This window comes from Halichoerus grypus, chromosome 12 (assembly GCF_964656455.1).
Source record: "Halichoerus grypus chromosome 12, mHalGry1.hap1.1, whole genome shotgun sequence".
Classification (NCBI taxonomy): domain Eukaryota; kingdom Metazoa; phylum Chordata; class Mammalia; order Carnivora; family Phocidae; genus Halichoerus; species Halichoerus grypus.
In genome coordinates this window covers 50,702,468-50,721,933 of record NC_135723.1, presented here as the reverse complement: position 1 = coordinate 50,721,933, position 19,466 = coordinate 50,702,468, and the positions used below count along the sequence as shown (strand labels likewise).

General features: G+C 33.2%; 1 protein-coding gene across 2 annotated transcripts in view; it reads left to right on the top strand.

Annotated features, from left to right (window-relative positions):
• The window catches only part of SNX13 (sorting nexin 13), a 123,556-nt gene that overhangs the window by 72,977 nt on the left and 31,113 nt on the right, over positions 1-19,466 (top strand). For both annotated transcript variants that reach the window (XM_078059339.1, XM_078059340.1), the window contains 5 exons: positions 4,093-4,192; positions 5,388-5,581; positions 12,610-12,714; positions 13,332-13,464; positions 18,045-18,082. In XM_078059339.1, the coding sequence (XP_077915465.1) occupies positions 4,093-4,192; positions 5,388-5,581; positions 12,610-12,714; positions 13,332-13,464; positions 18,045-18,082 (570 nt within the window). The remainder of the gene's footprint in view (positions 1-4,092; positions 4,193-5,387; positions 5,582-12,609; positions 12,715-13,331; positions 13,465-18,044; positions 18,083-19,466) is intronic.

The following is a 19,466-nucleotide window of genomic DNA, read 5'->3' as shown; positions in this document are numbered from 1 at the left end:
TAGTTATAAATACTTTATATTCACTAAAATCTCTAGCAAATGACAAGAAGTGGAATATTAACCAGTGCAGCCCTCCATAAAAGGACTTGTAGGAAAAATTTCTTTTATACATTATAGTATTATAAGTATTTGTTAAAGCCAAAGAGATTAAAACACTTCCTGTAAAATGCCACAGTAATTAAAGATTTTATTTATTGATTTACTTTTCATTTTTTTATTCAAAATTTAACATTTATATAGTTTTACACATTGGGCACCATTTTAGATGGACCTAATAGACAAAAGCTCTCTCTTCATAGAACTTATGTTTTAGTTGCAGAGTCAAAAATAAACCAGTAAATAAATTAATATAAAATGTTAAAAGTGTTAAAAACAAGTAAATATAAAAAATAACAAGTAAAGCAAAGTAGAGGGATAGAATGTTTTAGATGGATGCTGAGTGATTTGGTTACATTTGAGCTTAGAGAAATCTGATAGAATAATGAGAGAGTCCTGAGAAATTCTTTTTTTTTTTTAAGAATCTTTCAGGGAGAGGTGAAAGCATATGCAAAAGCCCTGAGATAGGAAGATGTTTGGTGAGTTAGAGTAGGTCAGCATGGCTGGTATGGAATGAATGAGAAGGGATGATAGTAGGAATGAAATTGGAGAGGAACCTTGGGGGTTAGGTTAGATCATATATGGTTTTATCTACCATAGTAAGATTTTTTAAAAATTCTAATTGTGATGGGAATCCATTGGAGATTTGTGCTGGCAAGTGACATGATCTGACTTATTAGTTAAAATAATTACTTGGGCTCTTTTGTGATGTTTAGATTGTGGTGGAGTTGCAGTGGGGGACAAGAATGGAGACTGAAAGATCATTTAGGAGACTGTTGGCTTTAGTCCAGTAAGATGTCTGCAGAGGTTGTGAGAAGTAATTAGAGACTGGATATAGTACTAACAGATTTGCTAATAGATTAAATATGGAGTGAGAAAGGACAAAAAAGGACTTGAGGATTCCTAGAATTTTTGGCCTCAGCAACTGCATGAATAGTGTTGCTGTTTACTAAAATGGATAATACAGGAAAGAGGAGGTTTGAAAGAGAGAATCAAATTTTGGATGTTTTAGTTTGAGATCCCTGTTTGACAATCAAATAGACCCAGTAGCTTGTAAACTCTGTAGTTCAAAGGGAAGGTCGGTGATGGATTATTAGATGTTTATTTAAAGTAAAGAGACTGGATGAAGTTACCTAAGAGAGTGAATATAAGTAAGAATATAACCAAGGACCTAGTCCAGAGGCAGTATAGTTACTAAAGTTTAAGACAAGGTGGAAGATCTAGCTAAAGAAACAGAGTAAGTGGCTGGTGAAATTGAAGGAAAACCTGGGAGTGTGATATTCCAGAAGCCAACTATAGAAAGTTTTTAAAGAAGTGAGAGATCAGGTATGTCAAAGGCTACTAATAAGTTGAGTAAGATGAAGACTTAGAATTGACCATTAGATTTGCCACCAGGGGAATATTGGTGATCTGATAATAGCATTTTGGAGTAGCGGAGAGAAACCCTTATTGGAGCTGGTCCAGGAGAAAATGGGAAGAGATGAATTAGAAACAGTGATTATAAGTAGCTGTTTGGAGGGGTTTTACCTCAAAAAAGCAGAGATTTGAGCCTTACAAACAGAAAAGAGCTTTTTTTTACTACCTTAGTTTTTAGTGTAGTCAATTTTTTTTTCTTTTTTTTTTTTTGGCTGGTTTTCTATTTTGGAAATTTGTTGTGACTCTCTGGGCTTGTAGTTTTACAATGTATTTAAATTTCTTAAGGAATAGAAGACTTATTTTTATAAATCTTGAGTTTAGTTGCTGGATTAATTATAACTCACATTACTTGAGGCCCACATTTGTCATATACCTGAGTGTACATGTATGTATATCTTTGTTTCAGTTAACTGTATTTTAAAATTATATACCCATGCACATTCAGTATAGAACGAAACGGTTTTATTTATGCTTATTTTTTCATTAGTTTACCTTGTCTAGGCCTCAGAGTTAGTGATCTTTCAGCATCATTATTTAAAATGTATTTGTCCAGATACCTTTTTTAAAAAAGATTTATTTATTTATCTCGTGAGAGAGAGAGAGAGCGCGTGCTCACGTGCATGTGTGGGAGCAGGGGAGGGGCAGAGAGAGCGAGGGAGAGAGTGAGAATCCTCAAGCAGACTCCCCACTGAGTGTGGAGCCCAATGCAAGGCTTGCTTCCAGGACCCTGAGAAAATGTCCTGAGCCGAAATCAAGAGTTGGACACGCAACCAACTGAGCCACCAAGGCACCCCAATGTTCAAACACCTTTTGATAGCAAATCCCTTTAAAATTTAGATACCTTGTTTTGAAGCCCGTCAATTCTTTTGAGTATCAAGCTTTACCTTTTTAGTAGCTCAGGTCATACAGTGTTTTTTCTTGGGAAGGAAAGTCAGAATCTCCACAGAGATGAAGTTTTTTAACCATACTACTCATCTTGAAATCTTAGAAGGCCCTTTATCTTTTTTATTACAAATAAAGTCATAGTGAATACTCTTCTGCATTTCATATATGTGGAGCTGCTTCTGGGAAAGAGAAAGAGGTGATAAGTTTGAAGAAAGAAGACTTAGGAGAAAACATGTGCTGGCACCAGGTTGCTTTATGCCAGACATTTTAAGTCAGTTATCTATTATTATACAGTATTTATATGAAGGGAAATACTTATTAGAGAGGAAGTTTTCCCCTTTTCTCAAGTTCTTTTCCTTCTCCTTTATGTACTACCTACATCTAATTTAGGATCTGCCCCTAATTAAGGCAGCCTGTCTTTCAGAAAAACCTGATCTTTCTTTTCTTTATTTTTTTAAAGATTTTATTAATTTATTTGAGAGAGAGAGAGCAGAGCAAGAGGGAGAGAGCGCATGAGCGGGGGTGGAAGGAGCAGAGGCAGAGGGAGAAGCAGGCTCTCCACTGAGCAAGGAGCCCGACACGGGACTCAGTCCCAGGACCCTGGGATCATGACCTGAGCTGAAGGCAGATGCTTAACGACTGAGCCACCCAGGCACCTCTGATCTTTCTTTTTTAAATAGAGGATTGTGAAATACGGATTTAGGAATACAGAGAAACTGGTGACACAGGAACATATGGGTTTTATGGAAGAGGCTGCAGGCTTTAAAAACACTGAGTCGTTCTGGGCAGCTCTGTGATCATAGGCAGCCTTTCTGATTTCAGCTTTCTTATCTCTTAAGTGGGGTGGGTGATATTTATCCAATAGGATTGTTGTGGAGAATAATGTATATAATATACATAGCACAGTGCTTGACATGTAGATTCTCTATAAATTTTTTTTGAAGATTTTATTTATTTATTTGTCAGAGAAAGTGAGAGAGAGAGCACAAGTAGGGGGAGCAGCAGGTAGAGGGAGAGGGAGAAGCAGGCCCCCCACTGAGCAACGAGCCCGACACGGGACTCCATCCCAGGACCCTGGGATTATGACTTGAGCTGAAGGCAGATGTTTAACTGAGCCACCCAGGCATCCCTAGACTCTCTAAATTTTGAACCCATGTTTTATTTTTTAATTTTTTTCATGTATAGGTAGTTACCTTGCTCTGTTACTTTGAAAACTAAATATAATTTACTGTTTAGGTAGTCTGAGAAGAAACACATTTTCTATAAAAGACGGTAGACTTTTTACTCTGTTAGAAGAAAAATTACTCTTTCGGGATATTTCCTGTTCTCTCAGTGGATAGACTTCAGTCTGTACTTGAAAATGTTGGGCTTTATTTATTCTTGGACATTGTAAGCATTCCAAACATCCCCTTTACCTCCTAAAATGTTCATTTTCATTTGGAATATGTAGAGATAGAGAATACTTGAAATTCTAGTAATTCAGAATTATTTTGTAATGAAAGAAGTGAATGCTTATCATACTTTTAATGCATATTTACTAAGCAACTCTTAAAATAACTAGGAAATTCTCTAGGCTGGGACTGTTGGGAACCCACATGAACGAGAAGATGCTTAATATTTTTATATCTATGTAGAGATCTTTAACCTAATGAGTGAGTAGATGAAGTATTAACCTACCTTTACTTTTCTCTGTAGGAAATAAATACTGTGAAACTGGCGGCAAACTTTGGGAAACTTTGCACAGTCCCCTTGGACAGCATTCTTGTAGACAATGTTGCACTACAGTTTTTTATGGGTGGGTAAATCCATTTTATGAAAATAATATAGCCCTCAAAATTTTTAATAATTATAAATATAATTAAATTTTAAATATATTAAGCATGCCAAATATGTCTTTCCTCCACTCCCCATTCTCTGAAGTATTCCTTTTGGAAGTCATAGAGGTAGAGATATATTTTGTTTAGAAGGAAAGAAATGCTTATTATAACTTAAATGTGCATTTGTTAAATATTGCTTATTTAAATTCTAGCAGAGTCTATGAATTTAAATTATTTGAGAAAGAGTATTTTATCAGCAACACACATTGTTTATAACTTATTTGTATCATTTTGTGCACGAATAGAAGGACTTTATTTTTATATCATTTTAATATATATAAGTATTTACTAATTTTGTTAATATTATAGTTGACCCTTGAACAACATGGATTTGAGCTGTGCAGATTCACTTATTTATACATGGATTGTATTCGATAAATACAGTATAGTAATACAGACATATTTTCCTTATGATTCTCTTAATAACATTTTTTTCTCTAGCTTACTTTAAGAATATAGTACATACAAAATGTTCTATGTGTTAATTAACTGTTTATATAATTGGTAAGGCTTCCAGTCAGCAGTAGACTATTAGTAGTTATGGTTTTGGGAGTCAGGAGTTATGCATGGATTTTTGACTGCGTGGTGAGTCAATGACCCTAACCTAACCTCTGCATTGTTCAGGGGTCAACTATACATCAAAATTGCTTTTTATCTGGAGAACATTTTCAGTAACCTTCCCTGATTCTTCATTTTCATGACCAAAAACATAAATACATGGCTTGTTGAAGATTCCAATCCTTACTTTTAATATTTGTAGGAACATTAATATTATAATTTTCATAATCTTTATTGAGAACAGAAGCCGAATGTTACTAAAGTAGTTTATTTCTGATGAAGCCTTCTGTAGCAGTTTTATCTCCTAGAAATTTTATCGTGAAAAATGAGATTTTAAAAAAAATACATCCATTTGTGTTTTTCACATAACTGGTCTTTTTAACCTAACCAATTTGTGATGTAAGCATTCTTCATCTCAGGCATTTGCTTAACAGTTTGAAAATGTAGAGTTTTAAGTATTTGAAACTTTAATCCTTTTTAACTTGTCATATGGCTACATGCACCCAAAAATGTGTGACATTAATATCTATGTTGTTAATGGATTTTGTTTGGTAGATTACATGCAGCAAACTGGAGGTCAAGCACATCTCTTCTTCTGGATGACAGTGGAAGGATACCGAGTTACAGCCCAACAGCAACTGGAAGTTTTATTAAGTCGTCAGAAAGATGGAAAACATCAAACCAACCAAACCAAAGGTCTTTTAAGAGCAGCTGCTGTTGGAATATATGAACAGTATTTATCAGAAAAGGTGAGGCTCTATTTTGATTACTGTTTTCTTATCTTCTTTGGTAGTATCATTAGTAATAATTTTTATAATACTTATGAATATTCATTACTCATACTAGGCACAACTACTTGCAAGCATTATCTCATTTAACCTTGATAACAATCTTTTTGTATATTATTATCCTTTTTTTATAGGTAAAGAAACTCATGTTTAGAAAATTGAGTTAACTTTGCCAAGGTCATGCAAATACTAGTGACAAAGTCAAGATTCAAGGTCACACACACTCTAGATTTAAGGACACAAAAGATTGAAAGTAAAAGAATAGAAAAAGGTAAACCATGCATACAGTAACCAAAACAGAGTTGGAGTGGCTATACTAATATTAGACAATAGATTTTAAAACAAAAATTATTACTAAAGAGGAGCATTTTATAATGATAAAAGCGTCAATTGATCCTTGATTTATAACTGTTAAAACAGTTATAAGCACAACAGCAAAACCTCCACATACATAGGACAAAACCTGACAGAATTGGAGAGAGAAATAGACAATTCAACAATAAGTGGGTATTGAAGACTTCAATACTCAATAACTGATAGAACAATTAGAAAATGACCAAAGATACACAAGAATTAAAGAATACTATAAACCAATTAAACCTACACATCTATAGAATACTTCCCTTAACAACAGCAGAATACACATTATTTTCAAGCTTACATGGAACGTTGTCTAACCTAGACCCTTTGCTAGGCCATAAACAGCTCTGAATTTAAAAATAATGAAATCATACAAAAGTATGTCCTTTTATCATAGTAGAATTAATTAGTAATTAACAGAAGGAGTTCTGAAAAATTATAAGTTTTTAAAAATTAACACATTTCTAAATAGTCTCTGGGTCAAAAAGAAATCAGAAGGAAATTAGAAGGTATTTTGAATTGAATGAAAATAACACAGTGTATCAAAATTTATGGGATGCAATTACAGCAGTGCTTAGAGAGAAATATGTCACTTCAAATGCCTAGTTAGAAAGAAGAAAGATCTCAAAATGACAATTTACATTTTCACCTTAAACTAGAAAAGGAATAGCAAAATAAATTCAAGGTAAACTGAAGGAAGGAAGCAGTAAAGATCAGAATGGAAATCCGTGAAATGGAAAACAAAAGAACAGTAATGAAAATCAATAAAACCAAAAGTTGATTCTTTAAAAGAAAAATAAAATTGACAAACCTTTAGCCAGCTTGGCCAAGAAAGAAAAGAAAGTCACAGATACCAAAATCATGAATGAAAGAGGAGGCATCATCACCAACCCTATGGAAATCAAAAAGACTATAAGCAAATACTATAAACAACTTTATCACAAGAAATTAGACAACTTAGATGATATGGGCAAATGCCTTGAAAGACACAGATTGCCAAACTGTCATTCTGATACGAAAGCCAGACAGAGACATCATTCAGGAGACTACAGACCAATATCTCTCATGAATATGGACACAACAATCCTCAAGATTCCTCACACTCCAGTATTTGCAATGGTTATGCTATAATACCTTTTAATTTATATGTCCTAGCACAAAAATTGTATTTGAAATTTTTTAAAATAAGATTTTATTTTTATTTTTTTGAGAGAGAGAGATAGCGAGAGAGATAGAGCATGAGCGGGGAGGAGAGGGAGAAGCAGACTCCCCGCTGAGCAGGGATCCCGATGCGGGACTCGATCCCAGGACCCTGGGATCATGACCCTGAGCCGTAGGCAGACGCTTAACCGACTGAGCCACCCAGGTGCCCCTGTATTTGAATTTTAAGTGTGAATTTTATTTGAAAACTGCTTATTAGTCCATTTGCTTATATTTTTGCCAAATGAAATATATCATTCTGTTAAAGAGTGCATATTTTAAAGAATAGTAGTATAACAGACACATTTGTATATCCCATCTAGCTGAAGAAATAGAACATCTACTGTGCTTTTGAAGATCCTTATTATATTCTTCACCTGTCTTCACCTGTCTTGTTTGCCTGTTCCTTACTCCCTGATGAAGCCAGTTTTCTGTAATTATTCACTTACTTTCCCATACCATTTTACTATACATGTATGTTCTAAAGCAATATCTTGCTTAGCTTTGTTTTTAACCTTTATATAAATGGAATGATACTGGAAGCCTTGCTTTTATTCCCCTCATTATTATATTGAATTTTATACATGTTGATTTATGTAAGTGTAGTTCATTTTTACTGAAGTCAAGAGTTTATTTACCTTCAATAATATTTATGAGCAGTTTGGTTTGTTTCCCTTTCTTTTCTGTTATACTTTTGCTCTGAATATTGCTGTTCATATTTCTCCCTGCACACATTCAGGAGTTTCTGCTGTTTAAAAACACAGTTTTAGTGTATATATCTAAGTCTTCCTATGTTAATTTTTAAAGTAGGTTATAGAGTTAGCTCTATTGTCTATAGTCCAGTAGAATGGATTATAGTTAATACTGGAAAAATAAAAATTAATAGTTACTTAAGTCAGTTTCTTTCAGCATTTTAAAGATAGTATTTCGTTGTTTTCTGGCTTTCATTATTTCCAGTAAGAAATCAACTATGAGTTTAATTGTTATTCTTTTGAAGTTAATCTTTTTTTAAAGCTTTGAAAGACATCCTGAGTCTTGGGAAACCCTTCCCTAGGACACGGAAGTCCCAGATTTTAGCAGTGGATGGAGAAGATTGAGAAAAAATGCAAAACCCATACATGATTCAGAATTCAGAGCTGAAGGCAACATTTTAGTGTCAAAAGACCCTGGGATGGATTTCCCACCTTCAGTAGTCATTGCTGTCTTTTTCCCTTAGATTCTAATATTGGCAGCCATTATTTACTCTTTACAGTGAATTCTCCATCATGTAGCACTCCATGTATGGCTTAAGTGCATTGTTATCATGAATGTTAACAATCCTTCTTTTACTTTTCCTGTCCTGTGCTTTGTATTATGATGGGACTTTTTAATTTTTAACATTATGAATATTGTAACCATGTTTTCTAAAAGTTCAGATAATGAAAATGAGAATGATGACAGTACCAATATCAGCATGACCCAGACATTGCCAAAAAAGGAGACTAAAGGACTAAGTCATTTTAATGACAAATAGAAGGAGCCCTACACCTGGATTAGGGAGAGTAAACAACCAAAATAAAGCGTACTGACTGCATGATGTGCAAAAAATATTTTGGGATTGGTCTTGGTGGAGAAGGGGATATAAAAGCAAATATGGAAACTGAATTTTGCAAATAATTTTAAGTCAATAAAAAGTTTTTTTCATCTCCCAAAAAGACCTCAATGGTCAGTTAAAAGTAGTGGCTGTTAAGTGAATAGCTTGGGCATACTGCACAAATGAACACACATTAGCCTGTCCTTTTTTTTTTTTTTTTTTTTTTATTTACTTATTTGTGAGAGAAAGAGAGAGAGTGAGAGTGCATAAGCACAAGCAGGGGGAGTGACAGGCAGAGAGAGAAGCAGGCTCCCCGCTGAGCAAGGAGCCTGATTGGGGACACCATCCCAGGACCCTGGGATCATGACCTGAGCCAAAAGCAGACATCTAACCGACCGAGCCACCCAGGCATCCCGCTTGCTTGCTTTTTAAAAGTAGAATTACTTTTGGGCGCCTTTGGTAAGAAGTTTATGGACTGGAAGGAATTTGTGGCCCTTTGAAATTTAGAACTTACTCTGGCAGATCTTACCAGCAATCATGCTTTCTGTAGTATATCATGTTACATCAGATTGTGGCCACAAGAGTGTATTTTCCATTGCTACTGGGTACTTTGATTTGAAAAAATGGGAGTTTTAGATATCTTCTTGATTACTAAGATTTTAATAAATTGCAGAAAACGTAAAACAAACTTTGCTCATATATTTGCATATTTAGCAGACAGTGCACTTGATCTTAGCCAAAAGTCTGAGAAACAATAGCACACAGTGCAAATGTAAATTTTAACAAATTCCTTTCAGTCCATAAACTTCTTATCAAAGAAAATGAAAAAATCTTACCTGCTAAATATCATATATTCCTTCTATACAGTACTGCTAAAACAGGATATCAGTTGCTTACCTGTGATATTGAGGTTTTCATAATGAAGTTTTTTGGTCAGTTTTTAGTTTCTTCAAAACATTAGAAACAATGAGATTTTTGACATTATAAAAATGTCAGAAAATAACTTCTTTAGACATTTGCTTCCACATGGCTCTCATTGTTGCCAGCCATAGAAAAGATGCTAAAATATTGACATGCAGTAAAGTCATATTTTCAAAGAATGTGATAAGAATAGTGACATTAAAAATAAATATGGACAAGAATTACAGTAAACAGAAATATATTTGCTTTTCTCCAGAACTATTAAATGATCTTTGAAGAGGCTAAAAGGAACCTTGAAAAGGATAGATTGACCTGAGTTGTATATGTGTAGGCTATAAAAAAACCTCAGTCAAAAAAATGACTAATTTTTTTTGAAATGAGACTGTTGAGAACTCAAAAAAATATCATAAGAAGGGGATAGTTAGCTTAACAGGATTTTCTTAGTTTCTTTACTAAAACTATAATTTATTTGGAATCTGCCTTCACTCTCACAAGTTTAAATGACCTCTTTTTAAAACAATTTTCCTTGAGAAAGAGAGGTATAACTTTTAGTGACATCCATTATGTTTTGAAGTGTTTAAAATGGGCATTTTAGACACAAATAGTCTATATGTAAATTCTTAGATGCAGTTTTTAGTAAGTAAAATGTCATTATTCTGTGCGTAAATGGTTTTACTGAAAAGATACTTAACTTGATGTCATCACATTGGACTGATAAGGGAAGTAAGTGTGATGTAGGCTTAAGAACAGAGCTGAAAGTCTAAGTGAATTTTGTATTTGATTGTATTCATTTATACCACTTGATTTAAAACAAAACAAAACAAAAGGTGATGTCCTAAAGTCTGCAGGCAGATCAGAGAAGTATTGTTAAAAAAGGAAACACAAAAAGGTAAAAATATCCTATGGGATCATGGAATAAAAAGAAAGTAGTTTTTTAAATTAAATATAGATAATACCTGTTTAGTCTTATTGTAGGTATATAACTTTTTTAGAAGTCTTATATTTATGCATTTTAACAATACACAATAATATAGCCTTCAATATTTAAATATCTAATAAAGAGCTTAAAAAGTTGTGTATTGGAGGATAAAACCTAAATAGTTACATTTTTCTCTAACATTCGTTTAATTAGTCTTATTAATTACTAATTGCTGCTATTAACTAGTCCTCTTGTTTTAAATAACCACATTTGTGTGGAAAAGTACAGAATACAGATTAATAGATAATTTTGGAAAAACACTTATTTTTGTATTTTTATGTTAAAGTGGTAAAAAATGTACATAAATATTTTTTCTGTTACTACTTTTTTTGAGTGGGGAGATCTGGTTGGTTGTGTCCCATGATAACTCTTTAAAAGTTTTGGTCACGTTATACCAAGGATGAGTCCTAATCCAGTTCTGTATATTTGAGATTATAGGAAAAATAAACTAAATAAAGGTAAAATGTTACGATTTTCAGATTTGCACCTTATTTCCTAGAAACTGAGTTTCATGAGCTTAAAGGGCAACTGACAGGGCAAAATAACTAAAATCAGTCCCTCTCTAAAATTTTTGTCACACATTTGAAGTTGTTTAGTTCTTTTTTTGTTTCAGGGGAAAAGACACACACACACCACCACAGCACATCCTCCTCTACACACACAAACAACAAATAGGCACTCCTGCCTTCCTCCTGCAAAAAATCCCAACCACCACACAACCTACTTGGGCTTCCTAACTAGAATGTAGAGTGAACCAGGGAGCATTAGACGTTGTATAGGCTTTTTCCTACATATTTATACCCTGCTGTTTACATACTCTTTAAACCTTTTCTCCTTTTCTGTATTTATCCCATCTTTTCCTTGGATATCCTATTGGGTAGCATAGAGAAATTATTTAAACACTGCATTCTTGTGCAAGTTTCTTTAGAAGTTCCCATCCTTATCACTCATTTATTTTCTAGAGCCTTCAGAACTAAAAATTCAAAAGTTGGCATGCCAAAGATGACCATATTTCTAGCTTTTCAGCATTTTTTTCTTTCAATAAAACTTTTCACATTGAACATCAGATATTATATTTCTGTGGCATATCTGTCATATTATGCACTTTACATTGGAAATTGTTGGAAAAATTAACTTTTTATATTTTTTGTTCCCCCATATCACACTGGAACTTCACTGCAGCATTATAAAGCCAAATTTAGAAAAAGGGTAGTCTCTTAAAGACTATTTAAAAAGATTGTTTCTAGTGTTAAATAAGTAACAAATGGCTTATTCTTTTGGCAGTCATATTAAATACACATCCAGGACTACTGGATGTTCAGCACTAACTCCTCATGACAGTGTTTCCTATGTGCCAGACACTGTGCTTGTATGCCTTAGATAAATCTCATTTATTTTTTTTTATTTTTTTAAGATTTTACTTATTTATTTGAGGGAGAGAGAGGGAGAGAGAGCATGAGCAGGGGGAGGGGCAGAGAGAGGGATAAGCTGACTCCCTGATGAGCAAGGAGAGGACGTGGGGCTCGCTCCCAGGATCCCGGGATCATGACCTGAGCCGAAGGCAGACACTTAACCTACTGAGTCACCCAGGTGCCCCAGATAAATCTCTTTTAATATGGTAAAATACTGATACGGTTACATAATAACCATAGGTGGTATTATCTCCATTTTGCAGATTGAGGAAATGAAACCTATTGAGAGGTAACTAACTCAGCAAATGTCAAGATTTAAATCCATGTTTGTCTCCCAGTGTACTTTATACTACATGATGACAAGAAAGTTTGGTTCTTATTTCAGCCTTCTTAAACGTCAAGGTGTTGTTTATAAACCAAGGGGTTTTTTTTTTTACCAATTACTTTCGATAATATGGTTCCATTATATAATTCTTCTACTATAAAGAATTAACTTGAATTAGAAACTCAAAAGGTCATTACTACTATTATTTTTCTCTGTTAGGCATCTCCAAGAGTTACTGTTGATGATTATTTGGTAGCAAAATTAGCAGATACTTTGAATCATGAAGATCCAACCCCTGAAATCTTTGATGACATTCAGAGGAAGGTATTATATATATAACATTTATCATTCTATGTTATGAAAAAAATGTATGTTTCTATATGCATGTAATTCATTTTTTAAAAGGTTATTGAAACATAAAAGTATAGTGGTAACTAAAAAGATGAGTTAGCTAACACTTCTCATTTACAAAAAAGGTAGGCCAGTTTTTTGTTTATTTAAATGACAAGTGAGGAAAATCCTTATGTTGGGTTGTTATTTAAATCTGACTAAAGGGCCAGATATATAGTCTTAGAATTTCATGAGTTGATAATGATGTATAAATGACCTGACATAAATTTCTTTTACTGTGTTCATGGAGCCTTTATGTGGACTTGTTTCTTAGAGAACACTACTTCCTGGAACATTATATATAACCTGTCATGTGACTTGTGTTGCAGTGGGACCATTTTCAATACATTGAGGTACTAGAGGGACCGTTAGTTGTGAAATTAGTTGAGGAATCATTAGTTGTGGTGTAGGCTTATTGCTGGCATCTTACAAGTATGGAATGTGTGATTCATTATAGCAATACCTCTTTCTAGCTTTTGGTGAAATCTTATTAGTGAAAATTAGTACATTATCTGTATTAATGATGGAATATCTTGATTTATTTCAATAAGGTTTATGAATTGATGCTACGAGATGAAAGATTTTATCCTTCCTTCAGACAGAATGCACTTTATGTGCGCATGTTAGCTGAGCTGGATATGTTAAAAGATCCTAGTTTCAGAGGATCAGATGACGGTGATGGAGGTAAGGTGGCACATGTGCATGGTGTGCGTGTATGTGTGTGTGTGTGTATACATAAATATTTCTATATACTGCTGACCAAAAGGTGGTGTTTCAAGTAAGATAAAAAAATGCCTTGAAGCCCAATGTGACTTGTGAAATATTTAAAATTCTATAAATGAATGACAAAGTTTAGTTAATACTAAATTAAAATGTTGAAAATTTAGTAACAGATTAGAACATAACTATAAAAGCCTTGAAGTCTTAAGAAGAATGTTTTCTTGAGTTTTGTCACCCAAATATTTTTTATGGTAGTTTCCGTTTGGCTGGTAACTAATAATATTCATGACTAACAGTGGGATTATTGAGAAGATTAAATGAGATAACAAGTCATGATCCTGAGTGTACCATAAACTCTATAAAGCATTGTTTTAAAAAGAATAATTTTTTTCTCTTTTATTACACCATTTTCCAAATCCTGAACAGTATAAGGTGGAAGAAACTACATGAGTCGTTTATTCCAGTCTTTCAGTTTTTTTCAAATGAGGATATTATCAGTATGATATAATGAAGAAGCAGACTTTGAGAATCAGAATATTTAGATTTTACACCTGTTCTCCTACTTAGTTACCTATAGTGATGTTGGCCAAACACTTAAGTCTCATTTTTCTCAGTTGTAAATCTGGAATAATGATTTTGTCATAGTAATATCTTCAGAGTCATTATCACACCATTGTCAGATTTAAAGGAAATTATGTATATGAGAATGATTTATAAACTAAAACAAATACCAGTTTTTATTAGTAGTATATAAGCAGTTATTTAAAAATAGTGGGAGAGGAAGCACTTAGAGCACAAGTCTCCATATTGTGAAGCCCAGTGGCCATTTTACTGGTGATCCAATTCAGCAGTACTTATAAAACTAATAAAATATGTAAGGTGTGATAAGCTTCCTGGTATGTTCAAATAAGCAGTAGAAATAAAAAGTAAATGGGAAAGATTTCAGTAATTATTTTAAGAGAGTAATTTTAATTATTTATGAATAAGTTTTATGGGCAGGACTACTTGGGGTTGGAGATACAATAGGTCTATTAAGTGGTAAGCACTGCTTTAAAAAATATCTCTGTTACAGCAGGTTCCTGCTCTTCCCTCTCCTCTCTTGCCCTGCCCCCCTCCCTGGTCTGTATTAGTAAGATTTTACTTTTTAAATAATCTAAGAAATCCAGTTACAGGAGTTTGCATTTGAGTTTTAATAACTTTTATATTGGTTGTTGATCTAGTATCTTGAGTTTTTAAATTAATACTCTTTCTGGTTTGTTTTCTTTGTAAACCCGGAATAATATTCCATTAACTGGATTTGATAGCATAATTAAGGAAGTTTGGTTTTTTTTTAAGAGTACTTCTGTGGGAGCTGAGAGTAAAAATAAGTGTAACTCAAGTTTATTATACAGTATCTCTGTATTTACTGTCTCTTGAAAAATCTTTTACAGAGCTGCTATGAAATTTGCAAGTAGCAGTGCAATGTATATATAAATATATATAAATAAATATATAAATAAATATATAAGTATTTTTGTTTATTTTAATTTCATCTACTCTAGAGATTTCTTAGTATTATGGATTTGCTATATGACCCAGAATGAAAGAAAGATAAGTTGAATCATAATCGGCTAATGGTATGAGCTTCTAAGTAATCTATAATTTAAAATGATAGTAGCATTATATTCTGTGGCAGTAGTTTTTGTTCCAATAGTGTAAAAACGCTTCTGAAGTCTAGTATATTGACTTTAACTTTTATTTATATCTTTCTAGGCAGTCTAGTTAGTTGTCTTGTATGCAACTAATGGAACCAATTTTTTTATAAGCCATCTGAAACTTCCCAAAACTTCATACTTAAAGCATGAAGTACATTAAAAATTTTTTTCTGCAACTTGTTTTGGTCTGAAGTAAATGTACTTCTCATATATCAGCCATTGAGTCATCCTTCACATTGGAATTATTAATTGAAGTTTGAAATTATATACATAAATATATCTTTTGTCTTTCTAGGACATTGCTTTTTAGTATTCTTTGTCCTTATTGGTGAGCTTTTATACATCTTATAACCAAGAAATTGTCTAACCCCTTGAAACCATTTGAAAAAAGTATGTAGAATGATGGGTATAAATATGAAGCATTATTGTTAAAAACAGCTGTCAGGTTTATTGTCTTTGCCTGTGTTTAGGTTTTAGGCAATTGCTAGGACTTTTTCAATAGTGATGCTTATGATTTTCTTGTCATTATAAGATTGTTTAATCAAAAATAGACTTTCCCCACATTTTTTTGTTATAAATTCATTTTTGATTTTTAAAATTAAGGTTCCTGGGATCAAGCCCTGTGTCGGGCTCCCTGCTCAGTGGAGAGCCTGCTTCTCCCTCTCCCTCTGCTCCTCCCCACCAGCTTGTTTTCTCTCTCTCTCAAATAAATAAAATAAAATAAAATAATAAAATAATAATAAGATTCTTGACACTTTATTTTTTAGACATTTTGAAATAATTGTCTAATCTAGTTTTTAACTGTATAGATGATTAAAAAAAAATGCAGGCTACATTTGAGCCTAAAATGAATGGGCCAAGTCTTATCATGTGTGATAGTATCCTTTAGTGTTTTGTTTTGTTTTTTTCCTTCTGGGAAAGAAATTTCATTCCTATTTAATCAAACTTCAGTAGGTAGGTAGTAGCTGAATGGCTTTTGTAATTATGTATGTGCTCTCTCCTCCCCTTTTTTCCTTCTTTCTATTTGTGATTGCTTTTTTTAGTTAGTTCAGCCTTAAAATATTTTTAAAGTTGGTATTTCTCCTTCATTAAAACATGGTCACACAGTGTTTTAAAAAATATTTAAATAATGCTTTCTGTTTTAATTTTAATCACATTATTTTTCTCACCATATCAAATCATACTTTCTTTTGTTTTCTAATGTTTATAGGCAGTTATCAAATTCTTGACTAAATGTGGGCCTAGATTGAATTTAGACTCTATTTCTGTATCTTCTTATTGTTGATCACAAAAGTAAATTACATCTTGGGGCGCCTGGGTGGCTCAGTCTTTAAGCGTCTGCCTTTGGCTCAGGTCATGGTCCCAGGGTCCTGGGATCGAGCCCCGCATCGGGCTCCCTGCTCGGCGGGAAGCCTGCTTCTCCCTCTCCCACTCCGCCTGTTTGTGTTCCTTCTCTCACTGTATCTCTCTCTGTCAAATAAATAAAATCTTTTAAAAAAAAAAAGTAAATTACATCTTGTTTTCCTTCTGATTGCTCTTTTAACTTGATTTAAGAGGTGGGCAGACCACAGAAGGAAGTAGGAGGTATATAATTGAATAAGGAGGATAGAGAACTGTTTGCTCATTTTAATTATCACCTTGCTATTAACCAAGGGGTAATCCTAGGTGGAATTTCCTGTTTACTTTTTGTGACCATAGGTCTGAGGAACCAAGAAATGTTCTTGGGCATTTAGAATTGTTAAAGCTGGAAAGCAACACCAACTGCTTCTTTCTAAAAGTAATAGAAATTGGTTTTATTTATTTATCTATCTATCTATCTGTCTATCTATCTATCAGAGAGAGAGACAGTGAGAGAGGGAACACAAGCAGGAGGAGTGGGAGAGGGAGAAGCAGGCTTCCTACGGAGCAGGGAGCCTGATTCGGGGCTCGATCCCAGGACCCTGGGATCATGACCTGAGCCGGAGGCAGACGCTTAATGACTGAGCCACCCAGGTGCCCCTAGAAATTGGTTTTGAAGACCCATTTAGATACCCAGATTCATAAATAATCTCAAGTGCTGGAAGCCATACATTAACTTTAAACTGTATAAGAATACTGCTTCACCATATATTCATTTCTGTTTTTAACAGAGGGGCATCTTAATTGGTAACTTTGTGTGCTCAGATATAGAATGAAACACTGAAGGAAAAGACATTAATTTTATAATGTATAATTGACTTAGCTCTCTAACATTACTTTTTAAAAATAATTTTTAGTTGTTTTTTAAGTAAATGGCAGTGCATATGGAGTTTTACATATCTTGTTCTATTATATATTGATTTAAGAATCTAGGGTTGTGATATTTTTGGGCCAAATCTACCAAGAGTAAGTGGACATAATAGGTATATTATGTATACAAACCGATCTATTTATTCTTCACATGAAAGAAAAATTTTATTTATACTATTTCTTAATCCAGTGAGACAGAACTAACAAAAAACTTGTGACATTTCCTAATGAACTTCACTCTGCAGTGTTTTCCTCATGTTTACTTTTTATCAGACAACTTCATATGATACAGTAAGGATAAGATATTTAATAATTGCTCTCCTGTACACGAACGCCTATTTTTGGTGTGTGTTTTGTTGGGGGGGCAACTCAGGTACATTTATATTTTCTCTGAAATATATGGCTTGCAAAACCATGAGGCTTAAGGGAGCAGCAGGTGTTTGGGAGTAGTATACCACAGTTTCCTTTGCTGTTTTATTACGTCTTTGCTTGGGTGACTTTCATTCTTGGTGTTTGAACCTTAGATAAAACAATTTTTTCAAGTTTTTTACTGTGTACTAAGTTGAATTTCCCCTCCCACAGAGTCTTTTAATGGGTCTCCTACTGGAAGCATAAATTTGGTAAGTATTATTATGGGTACTTAATTATTAAAGTGACTTGAAAATATTATAAAAGGTGAGCTTTAATATACATAAATAAATATTAGAAGCTCTCAGATCATCCTTTTATATTATAAGAAGTTCTTTGCTTTAAAAGAAATGTTAAATTCACGTATAAGAGCCTCTGAAATTTATTTTCATTTTTAAAAATGGGCTTTAAGTCACATCTGCATAATTCAGTTGTATTTGATTTAAAAAAAGTGACTTCATTATTTTCAATCCCAATATTTAGTATTTTGAAATGACTCTTTGGTGATTGCTATGTTGGATAGTAAACTTGTGACATACAAGTGTTTACATTGAAATTCGGTTTTTCTTTTTGTATCTAGAAAAGAAATATAAAATTAGGATATCTGAAAACTTCCAGATATTTCTTAATGTGCACACTATGGTTGTTATAAAAAATTTTTTTAAGCTTAAGGCCTTATAGTAAATAAAGCAACTTTATTTTAGGATTACAAATTTAAGAATGATATATTTTTAGCACATAAGCTGTCATTGGCATTTTATACATTCAAAGTGAAGTGTGAAATAATGAACGTTTCTGTTCTTTTATATGTCCACCCTTGTCATGAATAACTTATTTCATAAAATGCTGCTAGGAAGAAATATTACTATGTTCTGTGAAAGTTTCAGTCCAGAGTTTGTGGGGGGTTAGGGAGAGATTGTTTGCTTGTTTTTATTCTACTTATATTACTTCCTCTTTCAGACTTTTTATAATAGCTAAATAGTCTACAGGTCCATTATCTTATGTTGTCTTCTATATATAACTATATTTCAGAAAATAACCTTATTGAGGGTTTTATTACTCTACAAAGTACAACCTTTAACAAAACACTGAAGCAATCAGCCATAGTGTTATGTCAGATACGATGTAACATTTGAAATACTGTCCTAAATCATTTGGTATCATTACCATTTGTTTGTCATATTCCATAACCTTATAACAAAAAGGAATAACTTGTAGAGCATGAAGAAAGTATTAGCAATAATACTCATTTGTAATGAAAATGTTTCCAGATGTGATGAAACTTCATTCATTTGAAATTTCAAGTATTCACTTTTGTAGTGCTTGTACAAGTGTTTGAACACTGGTAACAAATACTTTTTTTTCTTTATTCCATATCTGGAATAAATGCTTTTCCAAATAAGAGTGATTCTTTTGTCACATAGAGATATAAACCAGAGAGTCTCTTGATTGACAAAGGTCACACTTGAGGTCAGGGACTTGCAGTATTTTGTTATTCACATAAATCTATTAAATTCAAGGTTTTAAGTACCTGGAGTCTTTTGGATTCTTTCTTTTTTAATATATAGACAAATTTTAGTGGATAGCTACGTTTTA